The 16262-nt window shown below is 37.8% G+C and overlaps 1 protein-coding gene across 2 annotated transcripts in view; it reads left to right on the top strand.

Moving 5' to 3' along the window:
- The window catches only part of NCAPG2 (non-SMC condensin II complex subunit G2), a 43485-nt gene that overhangs the window by 1598 nt on the left and 25625 nt on the right, over positions 1-16262 (top strand). The window contains exons 3-10 of one of the 2 annotated variants that reach the window (XM_059488007.1): positions 2836-3027; positions 4106-4220; positions 4645-4802; positions 5549-5683; positions 11066-11160; positions 11999-12068; positions 12750-12836; positions 15395-15490. In XM_059488007.1, coding sequence (XP_059343990.1) covers positions 2836-3027; positions 4106-4220; positions 4645-4802; positions 5549-5683; positions 11066-11160; positions 11999-12068; positions 12750-12836; positions 15395-15490 — 948 coding nt within the window. Of the gene's footprint in view, positions 1-2835; positions 3028-4105; positions 4221-4644; positions 4803-5548; positions 5684-11065; positions 11161-11998; positions 12069-12749; positions 12837-15394; positions 15491-16262 lie in introns of those variants that run through there. The other variant, XM_059488014.1, reaches the window with a different exon arrangement.

The raw sequence follows: 16262 nt of genomic DNA, 5'->3' as shown, positions 1-16262 counted from the left end.
GCTGTTTCCCACTCACCTTCAATCTGTCTGGTGTTAAATATACCTGAGCTCTTCCAGACATCTCTTCCTTGCTGCCATAAATGGTATTGTGAAGTTTGTTTCTTGAGCTTTCTTATGGGTATTTTCTGGTAGTACCTGTGGCAGGGTAAAGTGGATCAGTTGCCTCTGTGTGCCCAGAGGCATGAACTGATTTCATGTAGCACTATATTAAACCCACAATCTTGTTCTGTATAATAAGCTTACAAAGTTTGTCTCCCAAACATCCTTCAATCTTTCCCCAAGAAATTTGCTATTTCTTTCATTTGTGTGCCTGGGTGTACTTATGGATGATAAATTTATTACCAGACTGCCTTTGTCTGAAGTCTCCTTCCCATTTTTTTCCAAATCTAACCACTTTAGCAAAAAACTATTCACTTTAGTATTCACTGGCAGTGTTTCCTTTTCAATGGTTGTGTTGATTCTGCCATCTGCATTCAGTAATATATTTTAATGTGCCACGGGCTATTTGGTTTTTTTTCATCCTTTTATTTTCCATCACCAATTCACAGTTCTCTTGCAGCAGTGTTCAGCTTTTGCCAATATCTCTGGAAACTTTGTCACCAGCTACAATGAGTAAATTGATTAAAATTGTCTTCATGCCCTTGTAGCATAAGGGAACATGAATATCCACATGACTTTTTGACTGTCCAAAATACTTCAATTCCTTTAATAATTTCCTTTTGAAAGCTGCAGCAATGGAGGATGTGTGACCATGTCTTGTCTTAGTATGAGGATCCTCCTTTTGGCGTCTCCCTTGAAAAATTCTTGATTGCTTTTCTGGAGGAGGCTGTGGTTAAATAAAACAGCACTAAAGTTTCACTGCTTTCCTTAGTTTTTGTATTATATTTGCTACTTAGTTGGTGCTCTAGCCTTAGAGTTTGCCTTTTAGACTCTCCAAAGTTCAGTTTTTAGCATCACTTCTTTCAGTGTCTGTTTTCTACACATGTCCCAAGCCCCCTTTTACTTCCCCCTTGAATTTTTCTTTCCTGCACTTTCACTGTTTAGATTCATCTGTGTATTCTAAAATTCCAGGGCTTTGCTAATTTTCCTTCAGGGTTGCCTGTGGGCTTTTCTTTTTTTCCTTTGTAATATTTTAACAGTGTCATATTGTGGTGCTGTTCATTAAGATCTTAAGCAGGTGCTGTTGGTTTTTTCCACTAAATCCCTTTCTAATTCAAGAAAATACAGAATTTCTTAGAAAAATAGGAATCACAGATATGATTATCATTCACTGTCACCCTTTCTCCTCATAGATTTTGGAATAATTCTGTCTCATATCATCCCAAAGAAAAATCTTAAAGCTCTGATCTTATTATGGATTCATTCTTTCTGTTCAAAATGGTACGATCTTAATATCCTGTCTTTTGGGTTTGTTTGAAGCACAGGGCTGCAGAACTCCCTGTGAGGCCTTTGGTTTATTGTATTTGTTTTCAGTTGTAGAATAGAATAGAAATTCTCTTATAAATATTAACAGGATCTTTCTTCTCATACCCTTCTGGGAAACTTGTAATACCTACTGCTGTTTCTTTCATTCTTTTCAGTTTTTACCTTCAACTTTTTCTTTTTGATGCCTTGCAGTGTATCTGCAAACTAAAAATAGATTTATTTCATGATTATGGGAGATCTTCTCTTTCCTCTGAAGTGTTTTTGATCCAGTGAACCTTCATTCCTGTATTGGAAATTACATCTCAGAAATTATCTTTCTTTCTCTTGCCTGGGCCTGGTCTTCCTCATCTTCTCTCTGCATATTCCCTTTCCTAGCAGGTTGCCTTCCCTTCCTTGATGCTAACAGACTCCTTGTGTCTCTGAGGTAAATTCCTTTAGCAAAGTTCTTTCTAGGAAAGAGTTCAGATCAGCCTCGTGGTGCAGTCTCTGCTGGGGAGTGAGTGATGGTGCCTTCCCTGTCTGCAGGGCCTCAGCAGGAGCTGCCTTTGGTGAGGGGCTTTAGCACATTGCAGTGTGCAGAGCTCTGATTGTGCAGATCTCAAATCAGTGCTGTTACTGGGCTTGCAAGGGTTTGTCAGGGTGAAGAGAGAGGCAAGAATCTTGACCTCATGTTCAGAAGGCTGCATTTATTATTTTATGATATATATTACATTAAGACTATACTAAAAGGAATAGAGAGAAAAGTTCTCAGAAACTAGCTACACTAAGAATAGAAAAGGAATGAATAACAAAGTTCTGTGTCCAGGCAGAAAGCAAGAACAGCTCTGCTGTGAGTGGTCAGTAAATCCAAACATTTACCCAAGACCAATCATGGATCCACCTGTTGCATTCCACAGCAGCAGATAACCATTGTTTACATTTTGTTGCTGAGGCCACAGCTTCTCAGAAAGAGGAAAAATCCTAAAGAAAGGATTTTTATGAAAATATGTCTGTGACAAGTGTTGTCCCTATGGCTCTGCTGACTGCTCTGTTTCCAGTCCTTGCCTAAGGATTTTCTTTCAACAGCCATCATCAATTGATACTTAAGGGAGCAAAGACATACTCAGGGACTTAAAATCTGTGCAGTTTTGAGCATCTTAGCCAAGGGTATGGAATTGTCTTCATTGCTATCAAGGGTAAAGACTTCTGTCTTAAAGGCAGAACTCTTGCTTCATGATAAAGAGTTAAGTAGCAGGAGTTTCTTATGCTATTTTAAAAAATATAACTTCTAGAAGTATTTTACCTCTAACTGGAGAGGAATATAAGTTAATCATTAATGTAAAAACCCAGATTAAATGTAGAAAAGATGATGATGAAGTATAAGCCACTTTGCTGATGTGGGATTGTGTGGTGTCTTCTGACCATTTATAGAAAAATACATGTGATCATTTTGACTTGAATGAGCTACTTCAAGAATTGCCAAGAAAGCAGAAAGAAGTGCTGTGGCAGAGACTGACACAGCTGCTGACAGAGAGCTTGATGGAGAACCCTGTGGAAACATGGCACAGGACTGGAGATGATAAAAATGATGATGACATGGAAGTTGAGATAGTTCCAGAAATGGTAAGAATCTTGTAAAATGAAAACATGATGAGTGTTTTGTGTTTTTTAGGAAATAAAATGGAATATTTCCATAACATCTGAAAACATGCAAGGGCTATGAAATAAGACCAGTTCCAAATATCACCTTCCTGCCCATTTTTTAAAAAGGCTTAATTTATTAATTAATTTATTAATTATTAATTTCAGTGTTAAGCTGAATTTATGATTGGTCCATGCTCTAAAAGGCTAGCTCTTCTGATAATTTAAATTATGAAAGATGTGACTTAGTTTTCTCAGTAGAGTTGAATGGGCTTTTTCTATGTCTTATGTTAGTAAACAAATGTTAATGTTGCACATGTTAAGTTTAAGTAGCTGGCATATAAGAAATTCACTACCTGATTTTTTTTTTCACTACCTCATTTTATTTGATGAACATAATGAAATCTAGATTCAACTGTGCCTTCCACAAATTTAGAATACATAGAATTCTATGTATTCTATAGTACTATAGAATTCTATAGTATTCTAAATTTGTGGAAGGCACAAATTTAGAATTTTCTGTACTGTAGTCTATGTAGCCTTGAGAATACTGGGGGAAAAGGTTATTTAATTTTGGGGGGAAGAAAAGAAATGCAGTGGGGAAATCATTAGAGAAACCAAGAGGCTTGTAGAAAAATCAGTCATCTGTTCCAAGGTCTGTAGAATCAACACTTGGAGTGAAATTCACCTGATGTACATCTCGGAGTTACACATGACCCTGCTGGTTAGGGCTTCTCAGCTCTGAAATTGATGTGTGTTTGAGTGCGTTTGTTGCAGATGAGGATTTTAGTGCAGGAATGGAAACACATACACAGTCTCAAAGTTATCTACTAGCTGGAGCTGAAACCCCTTTTCAAACTTTTTGAAAAGATGTACTTTAAAATCTGTTCTTTACCTCTTATTTGAAAGGTTTTGGGTGCCAGTATGCTCGTCCTTCAGAAAGGAAGCATAATAACATTTCAGCTTTGCTCTCTGTTGCTAAGGTTCATTTCTTGTTTGAGTTATTTTCTGAGCCCAAAACAACCTGCAGAAGTGTTTGCTCAGCACTGCTTTCTTTCAGAAACAGACGGTAGCAGTGATCCAAGGAGTGGCAGCTGTCGTTATTGCTTCCATACCTGCCGTGGATGAAAATGTAAACTACAAAGCTCTTGTGGAATGTGTGTTTATCCTAAATGGTGAGTGCTTCTCTGTACAGAGTGCTGCATTTTACAGAGGCTGTTTGATCTGACTGTGAAACAGAATTCACAGGAGAAAAGTTGGTACTGGTTTGAGTTCATATTTATGAGACAAAATTAAGGCAATGTTTACCTAGAAATCAGCTGCACAATTTAGAAGTTGGAATGCAAATAGTTTTCTTTCTCCCAGCAGTTCACCCAGTGGAAGGTAACTTTGATTATCCTTTGATTTTTATTACTTTTAAAGGAAACTCAATATTCCATTGTTACTGATCCAAAACTTGGGCCAAAGCTTAGAGTTGCCTAAATACTGCAGTGAGCATAAGCCATGGAAGTGTGTAAGTGTGGCAGGAGCTAGCAGACTGCTGTTTTACAGGAGTGACTTGGTTCTTTGCAGTAAATAATTATTCCATTACTCTTGTAGGTATCCTTCCTGCATTATCTACATCTGAAAAAAACCTACAGGATGCCATCCAACGTGTGTGTGAAATGTGGTGGGAGAAGGGACTGGAGGGGAAGGAGCAGCTGGGGAAGACTCTGTTTGTCATTCTGCTGAGGAAAAGCCTGAATAAAGCTGCTGTGGTAGGCTGAGGCTGTGTTGAGGCTATGTTCAATAATAACTTTCAGGTTATTGAATATTTCAAGAGAGATAATCCCTCCAATAAAACACTGCCTTCTCTAGAACAAATTTTAAAGGTTTTTGGCATCAGTTTCACAAGTGAACTGGATTTTAATTTTTTTTGCATTCCTTTTAATCTTTTCACTCTTTTGTCCAGTCCAATGGCCAAGGTTTTTATTGTAATTAACTTTTTGTCAACTCAGATATTAAGTACTATGTTCAGCTAAGCATAGAAACAGCTTTTGTGGGAAGCTTCATTTTCTCTTGCTTTTTATCTTTCTACAAATAATTTTTCTTTCATTTTTCAAAATGTTTGAGTTACTTGGTGCATTGTGATACACATTTTTTGCACTAATTCAATGGATGTATCCTTATTTCTTTCTACTGTTTTTCCCTGTTAACTGCATGTACTGTATAAAGTTTAAAAAGTGCAATGATGTGGTTTTAACATATTCTGCATGGAATGGCAACTTTTTTTGTTGAGCATTTCTTCAGCATATCTTCATTTGTTGGAAGTCAGAATTTCTGCAGTTACATGTATTTTTCCCAGTAATATGATGAATTGAATATTCATAATTTCACAATCTGTAACAATGCATTTCAAGTTCATTATTTAAAATCCTTTCACTGCAGCTTTGCATTAAATCAAATGTTTTTGCATTAAAGCAAAGCTTCTCCAGTCTAATGTGGGCTTCTTATTCCCTGTCAGGGTGCAGATATAGTTCGTGTGTGGAATCTACATCAGACATTACTTTGTTTTGATTATGATTCAGATGAGAGTAATGAAGTCAAAGACTTGTTGCTTCAGTGTTTTATGAGTGTAAAACACATTAAGAAAGAAGAGGTAAGCCTTTTATCTTACTGTGGTTTTGTGCCAGTGAGCTTTGGTTGCTTTTAATAGTTCTGTAGTTTGTCTTTTTTTATAGTACAGTAGGTAGCAACATGAGAGAAATCAGCTCTGACTCCAAGCTATAAATGGTTGATACTGTTGCATTTGGAAAACTTGTTTCTATTCCAGACTAAAGTGTGAAAGTTTATGTCTAAATCTTCAGTTCCTTTATCCTGAGGCAATAAGAATCAAGTGCTTTGCTTCCATTGCATTTCCCTCAATACTTTAAATCATTCCCTGGTGTAATTCTTTTCTTTTATTTTCTTTTCTTTTATAGCAGTTCTTCTTTTATTCAAGACAAGTTACTGTAGCAAAATAATTTTCCTTCTAAATGACTTCATCTAGAAGATTGTGTTGCCATATTCTGCTTTAAAAGTAGCAGAAAAAGAACCCAACTTGACAGAAAAATAAGAATTACTTTATTTAACCACATAGATTTCTCTCAGTGAACAGCTGCTGTTTTGTTGTTCAGATTGTGCCTGTGCACCAGAATTGTGGCATCCAAGCCTATTTTCTGGTTAGGTGACCAGACCACATTACTTTGTCTCTGAAGTTCTGTCTCTTCCCTGCATATGTAAAATAGATATATTCCTTTTCCTGTGGAATACATGAACTTCTGTCATAAAATGAGCTCTGAGATTGGTGCATGGTTGTGGTATATGTCATATTAAAAATGGAGATAGCAAAGGAATTAGGTGAAGTGGTTGATAGAGCAGGGTTTGGATACCTGCCACAAAGTTGGTGGTGTTTTGGTTACTTACATATCATATTTTAAGCTGTTTTAGTTTTGACTAAAATAATGATGTACCAAGGTAATATGAGAGGTGGGAATGGAAGAAGAGAAAATGTGGGTGGAAAGAGGAAAGGTAGGTAAGGCTTTATTGACAGAGTTCACAATTGATTTTGTGTCCTTGGTGTATTTCATTTTAAGCCATTTTTTGCCATCTGGAAAAATTGTGTACCTGTGTGTGTTCTTTGTCACAGTACTTAAAATGCATTTTCTATATTTCATTCTGTATTTTTTTCTGTTTTATTTGAATCCACTGTATTGTTTTAATATTTCATCTTCATATAGGCACAGTAAATAATTGGCAATTACATATGTAAAATACAACTGCTATCTAGGCTTTAGATGTAAATTATTGTAGTTCTTTTTTTCTTCCACATTATGTGAGACTTTTAGTAGAACGTGTTAATTACTACACAGCTTTTCTGAAGGAAGTTTGCTCCTTGAATCTTTGAGTGAAAGAGTATAAAATTGACATTTTGTTGTGGGATTTTTTTAAATATGTGGGGGGAAAGTAGACTAAAAATCAGACTCAATAATGTATATTTTTCCTGGCATATTAAATGAAAGTTTATGTCTGCACAAGAATGTGCAGATTTGGTCACACTTTGCACATTTTGCTTCCCTGCATGAGATTTTTCTCTTTGTTCTCCCAAGGATTTCTGGTTCTTGCCATTTTGTCACCTTTGCATTATCATTATGCATTAATTGCCTGCTTCTTTCTAGGTAGATCTAGAGAGCACCTTACTGCACTCTCTGCTCATTAATAGTTTAGATCCTGAATTGTGGATTCTTTGCTTTCTGGCTGGAAGCACTGACTGAAAGCAGCAGCTCCCAGCTGGAGCCAAAGGGCTCAGCCTTGGCCAGTGGTGGGGCTGCCTTGGAGCCCATGGCTTTGGCTCTGTCAGCACAGGGAAAGCTTCTGGCAGCTTCCCACAGAAACCACCTCTGCAGCCTCCACCTCCAAAACCTTGCTGTGCCAGCCCCATACACAAGGCACTTCACATCCTGAAGGATAATAGTTCAAAATAAAAGAAGAACCATAACCCATTCTGGAAAGATCCCAGGACAGGGTTCAGTTAAATTAAGTGTGTGAAATAAATTTAGACATCTGTGCAGGAGCATAATCAGTACAGGTCCTGGGAAGGATTTGATTGCTTAAGTGAATGACCCATGCTGCATTAAATGACCTAAGCTGCCTCAGACATCCAGGTGGGGCTGGCACATAAAGCACTGTCATAGATCTCTGCCTTCTGGAAAACCATCTGGGCATGTGAAATTGCTCTGTGTGTAGGGTGTGCCACATTAACCCCAGTCAGCAGAGTCAACAGAACAATTCAGCTCCATAAAACAGTAACTAAACAGCTGATCACATAAAACACTCTTCAGACAGTTAACAGTTCAGGGACTTAAACATCCAAATTCACATGTCTCAGTTTGTGAGCAGAAATCCAACTTCACTGTATGAACTTGCAGTACTTATCCAGAATGGTAACCAACTTGGATTTTCCCAGCTCTGCAGACAGGAGATTCAAAGTGTTCAAAGCATTTTCCTGTTGCTATGAGGCCATTGTACCTCAGTTGCAAGTCCTTTTGTTTGGCATTTGCGTGCTGTGGGAGTTCAGTTGTGGTAACATACCTCATGTATGTTCTCTAATTTCCCTTCCTGGTTCATTTCACTAATGTTAGATTTCTTCTGGCAACAAGAAACCAACCAACACTCCCCCAGTATCTCTGCTGAACCTTTTTTTTTTTGCATCCTGTATTGCTTCTAAAATGCATGTAGTAACACCAAGTATCAACATGATGTATGAATTGCTTTGAGTTGAAAGTGAGCTTCTGTGTATCAGGCCTAATACTCCCTTTAATGCCTGCAGACTTGTTCTATAGTTCCTAAGAATCCTGGATTTTCAGAGTACATGTCCCAGAGCACAGTACCACAGTAGCTTAAGCTGCTATAACTCCAGGTTGCAATGATCCTGTGTTGCCATGGAATAGCATTCCTCTTTTCCTTATCACAGTGGAATGTTCAAGCAGCAATATTGTGGGTTGATTGAAGGAGGTGGCTGTTTTCTCCTAGTGAGATTATTTTTCAGACAGATTAACTGTCTGGAATGGTTCATCATATGCAAGACTGAAGGAAGGGAAGGGTCAGGAATGCAGTGTATCCATTCTAAATCAGATTAAACCAATAGAGAACTGCACATTTATTACACCTCATTGCAAGATCAGGGTGTTCAGTGTTTCTGCCTTCCCAGGCTGTGCTGTTTAACACACAGTAATATTTCTCAGAGGCTTATCATTAGTGGAGTGATCCTCTGAATTTCTCTCTCTGTGATTTATGAAAACATTCTTGTTCAGATGGGGTTTCCAGTCAAACAGCTGCAGAGCAGGTTCCTGTGTTTTACAGGTGGGTCTGTTGTGCTCTTTCCTTGCTCACCTTCTCTGTGTGTACAGAACAAAGTCATGTGCTCTGTGTCCACAAGCACAGCAGAACCAGACACCCAACACTGACACTGCATTAGTCCCACAGATGACAGTTCACAGTCTCATTCACCTATCACCAGGTTATCTCTCACAATTATGAGAATGTTGTTACCAGTAATTATTGCAGATCCATTAATCACAAGCAGCAGATTCAGTTAGAGGCACTTATAATTTTCAGGAGCAGGCTCAATCTTTTGAAACCTAAGGCTAAAAAGAATTGGTTGAAAGCTATTTTTTTTGCTTTTTGTCATCTGTTTTGCTGCTGGGGTTGTAGAAGATGAGATGAGTTTGAGTTTGTCCTCATCCTTGCCTTGTTGAGGAAAAAACTGAAGGTCAAAACTCCCTTGACCTTTTGTTTTGTCAGGGATGTTGATGTGTGACATGCCAAGTGGGACTCCTCTATGTCTATAGAGACAACCCCTGTTGAACTGGGAAGGTTTCCACCAGACCTGAAGCCAAAAATCTTGACATTGTATTTAGCCATTAGGTCTTGATTTCTCTGAGCTTCTGAGTTACTTCTTCACCCAAAGGCATTTCAGTTATCAATTCACTACAGTGCAGTTTCTGACTGACTGTACTTCCATCTCCCTCCTCTACTCTGTGAGATTCCAACTCCAAATGTGTCTGGCATTCAATTTTCTGTGTTTGGTCTTAGGTGTGAACACAACTCTTGGCCCAGCTCTCAATGGAAGTGCCTCTGAACCTCTGCTGTTTATTCAGTGACCTTTTGCACTTCTGTCAATGTGCTCTTTACTATTGCACTTCCTTTATTAATATTCCTAATTGATTTGTTGCTAGAAAGCTGAGAGGTACAAATGACCCTTACAACTGACTCACCCTTATGTGTGATCAGCCATTTTGAACTCTTACCTTCACCTGTAGGCTAAGTCAGAGTGAAGCTGCCTGTACAGATACTGTATAAGGCTACAATTCCTTGGGCAGATTTTGCTGATTCTGGGAGATCATTGGCTTGTTTCCTTCATCCACAGCCTTTTGTTACAAAATCCTATTGCTCATCAGCTTTGTCATCATTGTTCCTGACTTGTTAAAATGGAAGAAAACTGATTTGGGAAAAATAGTTTCTGTTTTCATGAATGAAAGCCGCTCCAGGAGGTTCACAACATTACCTTTCATGTGGCAGGAGGAAAGGAATTGTCCTTGCTGATCAGAACATTGAATTTCCTCAGTGGCCCAGCTGTTCTCTGTGGCTTGGTAAAATTGTTTCTGCATGCAGTGCTGGTATGGCAATGACTTGATGAGGGTTCCTCAGGGTGAGAGAGATAGAAAAGATCTTGCTTCATGATCAGAAGGCTGGATTTATTAATATATGAAATATAATACATTATAACTATACTAAAAGGAATAGAGAGACAAGTTGCAGAAGCTGCTAAGCTAAGAATGGAATAGAAAAGAATGAATATCAAAGTTCTGTGCCCAGCAGAAAGCAAGGACAAACTCTCGTGTGAGTGGTCAGCAAATCCAAACACTCACACAAGACCAATCACAGATGCTCCTGTTACATTCCACATCAGCAGATAATTATTGTTTACATTTTTCTTCAGCTTCCCAGAGAGGACAAATCCTAAAAGAAAGGATTTTATGAAAAAATGTCTGTGACAGTGCTGGTAGAGTTGTAGTGTTTTATTTATGCCTTCAGCATCATTTCAGTGTCACCCCAGGATGATTTTGGGATATTGGCACTTGGCAGAGCTCAGTGCTGCAGCCTCCATGGGGGGGCTGACTGCACTGTGTGCTGCCATTCTGGAATGCTGCTCAATTGAAGGCACACCAAACCAGAAAGGACATGCAAAGAGTGGAGGCAGATATGTGATCCATGTGTTCATTTGTTCTGTGTTCTTTCTACACTATGAATAAAAGGAGTGCTTGAATTCTGTTTAATAATTAAGAATCTTAAATAGTTTTTTTCCGTTTCACCTATGCATTTTAAAATTAAAGATGTAATTTCCTTTGTATTTGCTGATTTTTGAGGTAGCTCTTAAATTGCATATTCTTCAGATCTTTGAGTTCTCTTTGTTTTTTCCTCTCTTCCCCTCCCCACACAGGGAAGAAGACTCTTGAGTTTTTTGTTCACCTGGAATGTAAACTTCATTAAAATGATACATGGAACTGTTAAAAACCAATTACAGTTCTTTCCAAGGTATGCATCCCAGTAAGAGTACTTCATTAGTAAGAGCTTGTCTAAAATCTTGTTTATCTCACTCTAAAAATACCTAGTGTATTGAAAGAATATGTCAATAACCAGAAACCCACAAATCTTCTGAATATTACTGCTATATTGTTTCAGCAACTTCATTTAATAGGAGCTCTGACGTGCCTGGTGTACAGTTATAGGAGCAGTAAATGTTGATTTGCCATTAGCTAAAGCAAATGACTTTGGATAGAAATTGGACTGCATTATTTGCAGTCTTCTGTGAGGGTTGCAGGTCCATTTCTCCTTTGGTAGGGTGTTCCTATTTTTTCCTACAAGCAATCTCTAATTGAATTTTCTAGGTTTCTATGTAAGGCATTCTAATAAGAAGTGACTTGCAGGATAAATCATAGCCTGAGAACTTGGCTGATGGATGAAAAATATGGAGATTTTTTTTCTTTGATTATTTGGTGAAGTATTGCTGAAGTAATTCTGTGTATTAAAATGAGAGGCTTTCATGTAGAATAATATATTCCTGTACATGTCTATAAAGAATTCCAGGCACTCTTCATGACATAACTGGTAAAATATCTCTCTGAATGTTTTGACTCTCCCACCATAGGAGATATTTCAAGTATCATGTAATAGTGCTTGTGCTCATTAATGAAGAGTTAACTTGGTAGTTATGGGTGTAGACTTGAAAAAGAGATTTTCTTCTAAAAACCAATTTGCACAGAATTAAGAAGAATATTGATTCTTATACAAAACTTCATGTTTCACCTTTATGAATTGTGCATAGATATGGTTAGTATGCTTTCTTGACAGTGTTTCCTCTATGTTAATACAGATCCTTGGTGGAATGCATTTCAGAAGTTTACTTCAGGGCCTGGAAGAAGGTGTCAGGAGAATTCACAGAGGTAACACTATGCTTGAAATCTCATTTGGATGGTTTTGAATTTCAGGGTGGGAAAGACTCATGACTTTCCACTACAGAGAGGTTCCTTTAACAAGCCTTAAAGAATTATTTCCCTAAGGAAAGAGCCCCTTCAGCATTGTCAAGGAGTAACTGTATGTCATGCTTTGAATGTTTTCCCACTGAGATCAGCTTGGCTGCAGTTAAACACCTTTAATTCTGCTGCTGAAATATTGGTTCACACAAATATGCATATGCACAATGTTTTTCATAAACATGCCTGTTAGCTGAATTACTGAAGCTTTTATTCAGCATGGGCAAATCTGTATAGTTGATAGCTCAGGTATTTATCTAGTTTTTGTGGATTTCCATGGAAATTATTAACAGCATAATTACAGATCACAACAATGCTAGAGCAAAATTTCAGATACCAAAGTACTTTTATTTACCCTTCTTTTAGCTTCTGACAATTGGATTAATTCTAGATTCTGAAATTTTGATAATCAGTTGAGGCAGATTGAGGCCCCCAGCATGGAAAACTTTGGGCAAGGCAGAAGCCAAGTAAGAAATAATAGCAGGTGCTATTTTCAGTTTCTTGTTTTAGGGAAAATATAGTTGCTGAACAGCTACAGTACTTATTCTTGTTTTATTGTGTTAACAGGAGCATGTGTGTGTTTTACTGTAGGTACTTGAATATAACTGCATTCAGGATTTCATGCATCATGGAATTCATCTTCCCAGAAGTTCTTCTGTTCATTCCAAAGTTAGAGAGGTAAGTTCCAGGAAAGCATGACATGACCTAGTAGTATCAAAATGAGATCAGTTGTTACAAATTAGCAAATTTCCTTTTCATACTAAAATACCATACCAGGTGTGGCTGGGATGGAAATACTTTCATTCATAGCAGGCTGTGTTTGGGGTGTGCTGGTGGCGCAGCAATGTTCTGCCTGCTGCTGAGCAGTGCCTGTGTGGTTTCAAGGCTTTCTCCTCCCCATGTTTTCTCTTGGGAGTGGGCTGGGCATGAGTAAGAAGCTGGGAGATCACAGCTGAGACAGCTCACCCAAATGACCAGGAGGATATTCCATGGCACACAACGTCATTCCCTCAGCAAACTGAGGGAAAGTGGGTTTTGGGGAGGCAGCCATTGCTGGAATGCTGGCTGAGTATTGGTCTGCTTGTGGCAGGTGCTGAGTGGTTGCATTTGCATCACTCCTTTGGGGAGTTTTTTGGGCCTCTTTGCTTCATTCATTAAACTCTCCTTATCTTGATCCATGAACTTGCTTTTCTCTTCCAATTCTTTTTCTTCCCCACTGAGCAGGGAATGTGTGTCACAGACATTTTTTCATAAAAATCCTTTCGTTTAGGATCTCTCCTTTCTGGGAAGCTGAGGCCCCAGAAGAAAAATGTAAACAATAATAATCTGCTGCTGTGGAATGCAATAGGTGCACCTGTGATTTGGCTCATGTTCCATGTTTACAATTAAGGGCCAATCACAGGTCCAAGCTCTGGAACAGATTCACAGAGAGCTCTCTTGTTTTTAGATTCTATTCTATTCTTAGCTTAGCAGCTTCTGCAACTTTTCTCTCTATTCCTTTTAGTATAGTCATAATGTATCATATATCATAAATTAATAAATCCAGCCTTCTGATCATGAAGCAAGATTCTCGTCTATATCTCTCACCCTGAGGAACCCTCACAAGTTGCTGCAATAAGTGTGTGCATGGCTGTGGGTGTTCAGCTGGTGACTAGGGCCAACCCACCACAAATACTTAAAAAATAGCATATTCTGAGAAATAATGTTAGAACAAATTATAGGAGGAACCTGCTTATAGTTTTGCACCAGATTTGTCTTTGCTGCTCAAAAGTAGAAGGGGATTTTCCAGAGTGTCAGGAATAGGTTTTGCTGTCTGTTGTCTAAGCTTTCTTTACCTGCAGAATTGACCTTTCCATAGATGATCACAGGGATGAACAGTCATCACCTTCTTGAGGCAAACTTAGTGATGGGTCTGAAATGAAGCTTGGCTTTTTTCTTTTGATTGCGTGTAGGGGATTTATATCGGTTTATAGGGACAAGCTTTGATTCTAGTTGTCTGTCTGTGGCTTTCAGTCATGAGCAGAGCATTTGAAGCAGAATGAGAAGTGCACAAGCCTCTTTAGGACATTTGTATTTGATCAATGCCCCTTCCCCTCCCATGCTTGCTCCAAATACCCAGACTCTAGAGTGTATGCTGTGTGCAATATTCAGCTTGACATACCAGTGTACAATGCTAGAGTGGGTTTTTTGTTTGTTTTGGTTTGGATTTTTTAGGGTTGGATTTTTAGGGGGTTTGTTCTGTTTTGTTTTCTCATAGCTATAGGATTTCCTTGTCCTGTGATTCCTGATTGATGGAGCAGGCATTTGACAGGGCATTTCATGTTTTACAGACTCTGGGGCTTATGATCTTGAAAGAGGACAGTGAATAAATGTCTTTGGGCTGCAGGAGGAGTAGGTCTTGGAATAAATTTGAACTGACCACTAGAGAGAGGGTCAGCTTCTTTTCAAATTTTGTGTAATCTTGTATTCTGTTTTCCAAGATCTTCAGGGAATTATCAGTGCTGTATTGATCAAGGCCAGAAATGTTCAGAGGATGATCTTGTCTCACTTTCTGATTAATTACCAACCTTAGAACACAGCTCAAACTGCTCAGTGTTTCAAAGTGGAGGAATTCTTCAAGTCAAGTTACATTATGTCCTTTCTCATATTCTGCTCTGGTCTTCCACTTTCTCTTTCTTTTCTGCATAATTCAGATACAGAAAATAACAGGATTTTTAGCTAATTAAGCACACTTTTGAGTCCCAAAGAGTGCTGATACTTGCTTTTCATCAATGCATAAAAAATGTATTAGGTTTTTACATGTGTATTTGGGTAACTCCACTTACCAGATAAGTTCCTTTGTTCTTAACAGAGAAAAAGCTTATTTATCTGTAGTTCATAATTTCAAGTTTCAAAGTACTTCTACCAGTAACTTTAAAAATAATTTTTATAGTAACAAAAATGAGGTGTTGCTGTGCAATTCTCTAGCCATGTTTTTTTTCTTAGTTGTAGATCTTTATATAAACTTAATGACTCTATAAAATTATAAAATATTATATTTATTAGATTGTTTTAAATGAAATATTTTTGAGACTTCCTAATAAGATACAGGGTCAATTAGCATGTTTAGGTTTATCATTTTCATAGTATGAAAGCTCTGGTCTTACATAATTATGAAATGCATCAACTCCTTACCACTTCCTGAATGTAGAATGTTAAAATTGGCTTTGGATCCTGTTTTATTTGTTTTTTCTTAGATGCTGAGTTATTTTCATAAACAAAGTAAAGTCCGTCAAGGAGTTGAAGAAATGCTCTATAGATTGTATCAGCCCATCCTCTGGAGAGCACTAAAGGTAATTATCCTTTTCAGAAAATATAAATGTCTTTCTCCAGCTATTAAATTTTGGGTCCCTTCCACATCTTCTGTTTTTATTATTTGCTTTTAAAATGGATGGCCACAAAAACCAAACTGAGTGTTTAACATGACAGATGTAGCTGAGCAACTTTTAAAGTTGTAATTAGACATAGCATGCACAATAATGTTCTAATTTGTTAATATAATTTACTTGTAAAATCCAGTTTTGTTTACAGGTACCTAGAGTGCTTTCCGGGATTGCAGTTGGCATTCTTATCTTCTCAGTCTGAAAATTCTGTGTAATCTGGTATTATCTTTTCCAAGATCTTTAGGGAATTGTCAGTGTTTTATTCATCAAAGCCAGAAGTGTTCAGAGGATGTTTTAGTCTCACCTGTTGATTAACTACCAGCCTAAGAGTACATCTGAATGAATTTATTGGAGTATTAATTTAGGAAAACTTTGATTCTAGTTGGATTGTATAGACAGACATTAATGGTATGGATGTGCTTTCAGAATGAAATTTCTTATTTGTAGTTCTTTCATGGTGTGTGTGTCCTTCTGTGGATTGCATGCATGGACTAAGGAGGACCCACTGCAGTTTGTCTGCTCAGTTACACTCTGTGATCAAGAGGAGCCAAGCTTCCTTCTTTGTGACAGCTTTTATTTTGTCTGAAATTATGAAATCCATGTTTGTGAGAGTGTACACATACAGCCAAGTTAATTTCTGGCAAACATTTACAATTTCATTTACTGGTTGGTCATAAGCATC

The sequence above is a fragment of the Ammospiza nelsoni genome, chromosome 1, assembly GCF_027579445.1.
Source record: "Ammospiza nelsoni isolate bAmmNel1 chromosome 1, bAmmNel1.pri, whole genome shotgun sequence".
Classification (NCBI taxonomy): domain Eukaryota; kingdom Metazoa; phylum Chordata; class Aves; order Passeriformes; family Passerellidae; genus Ammospiza; species Ammospiza nelsoni.
The sequence above is the reverse complement of the archived record's forward strand: the minus strand, read 5'-3'. Positions and strand labels throughout refer to the sequence as shown.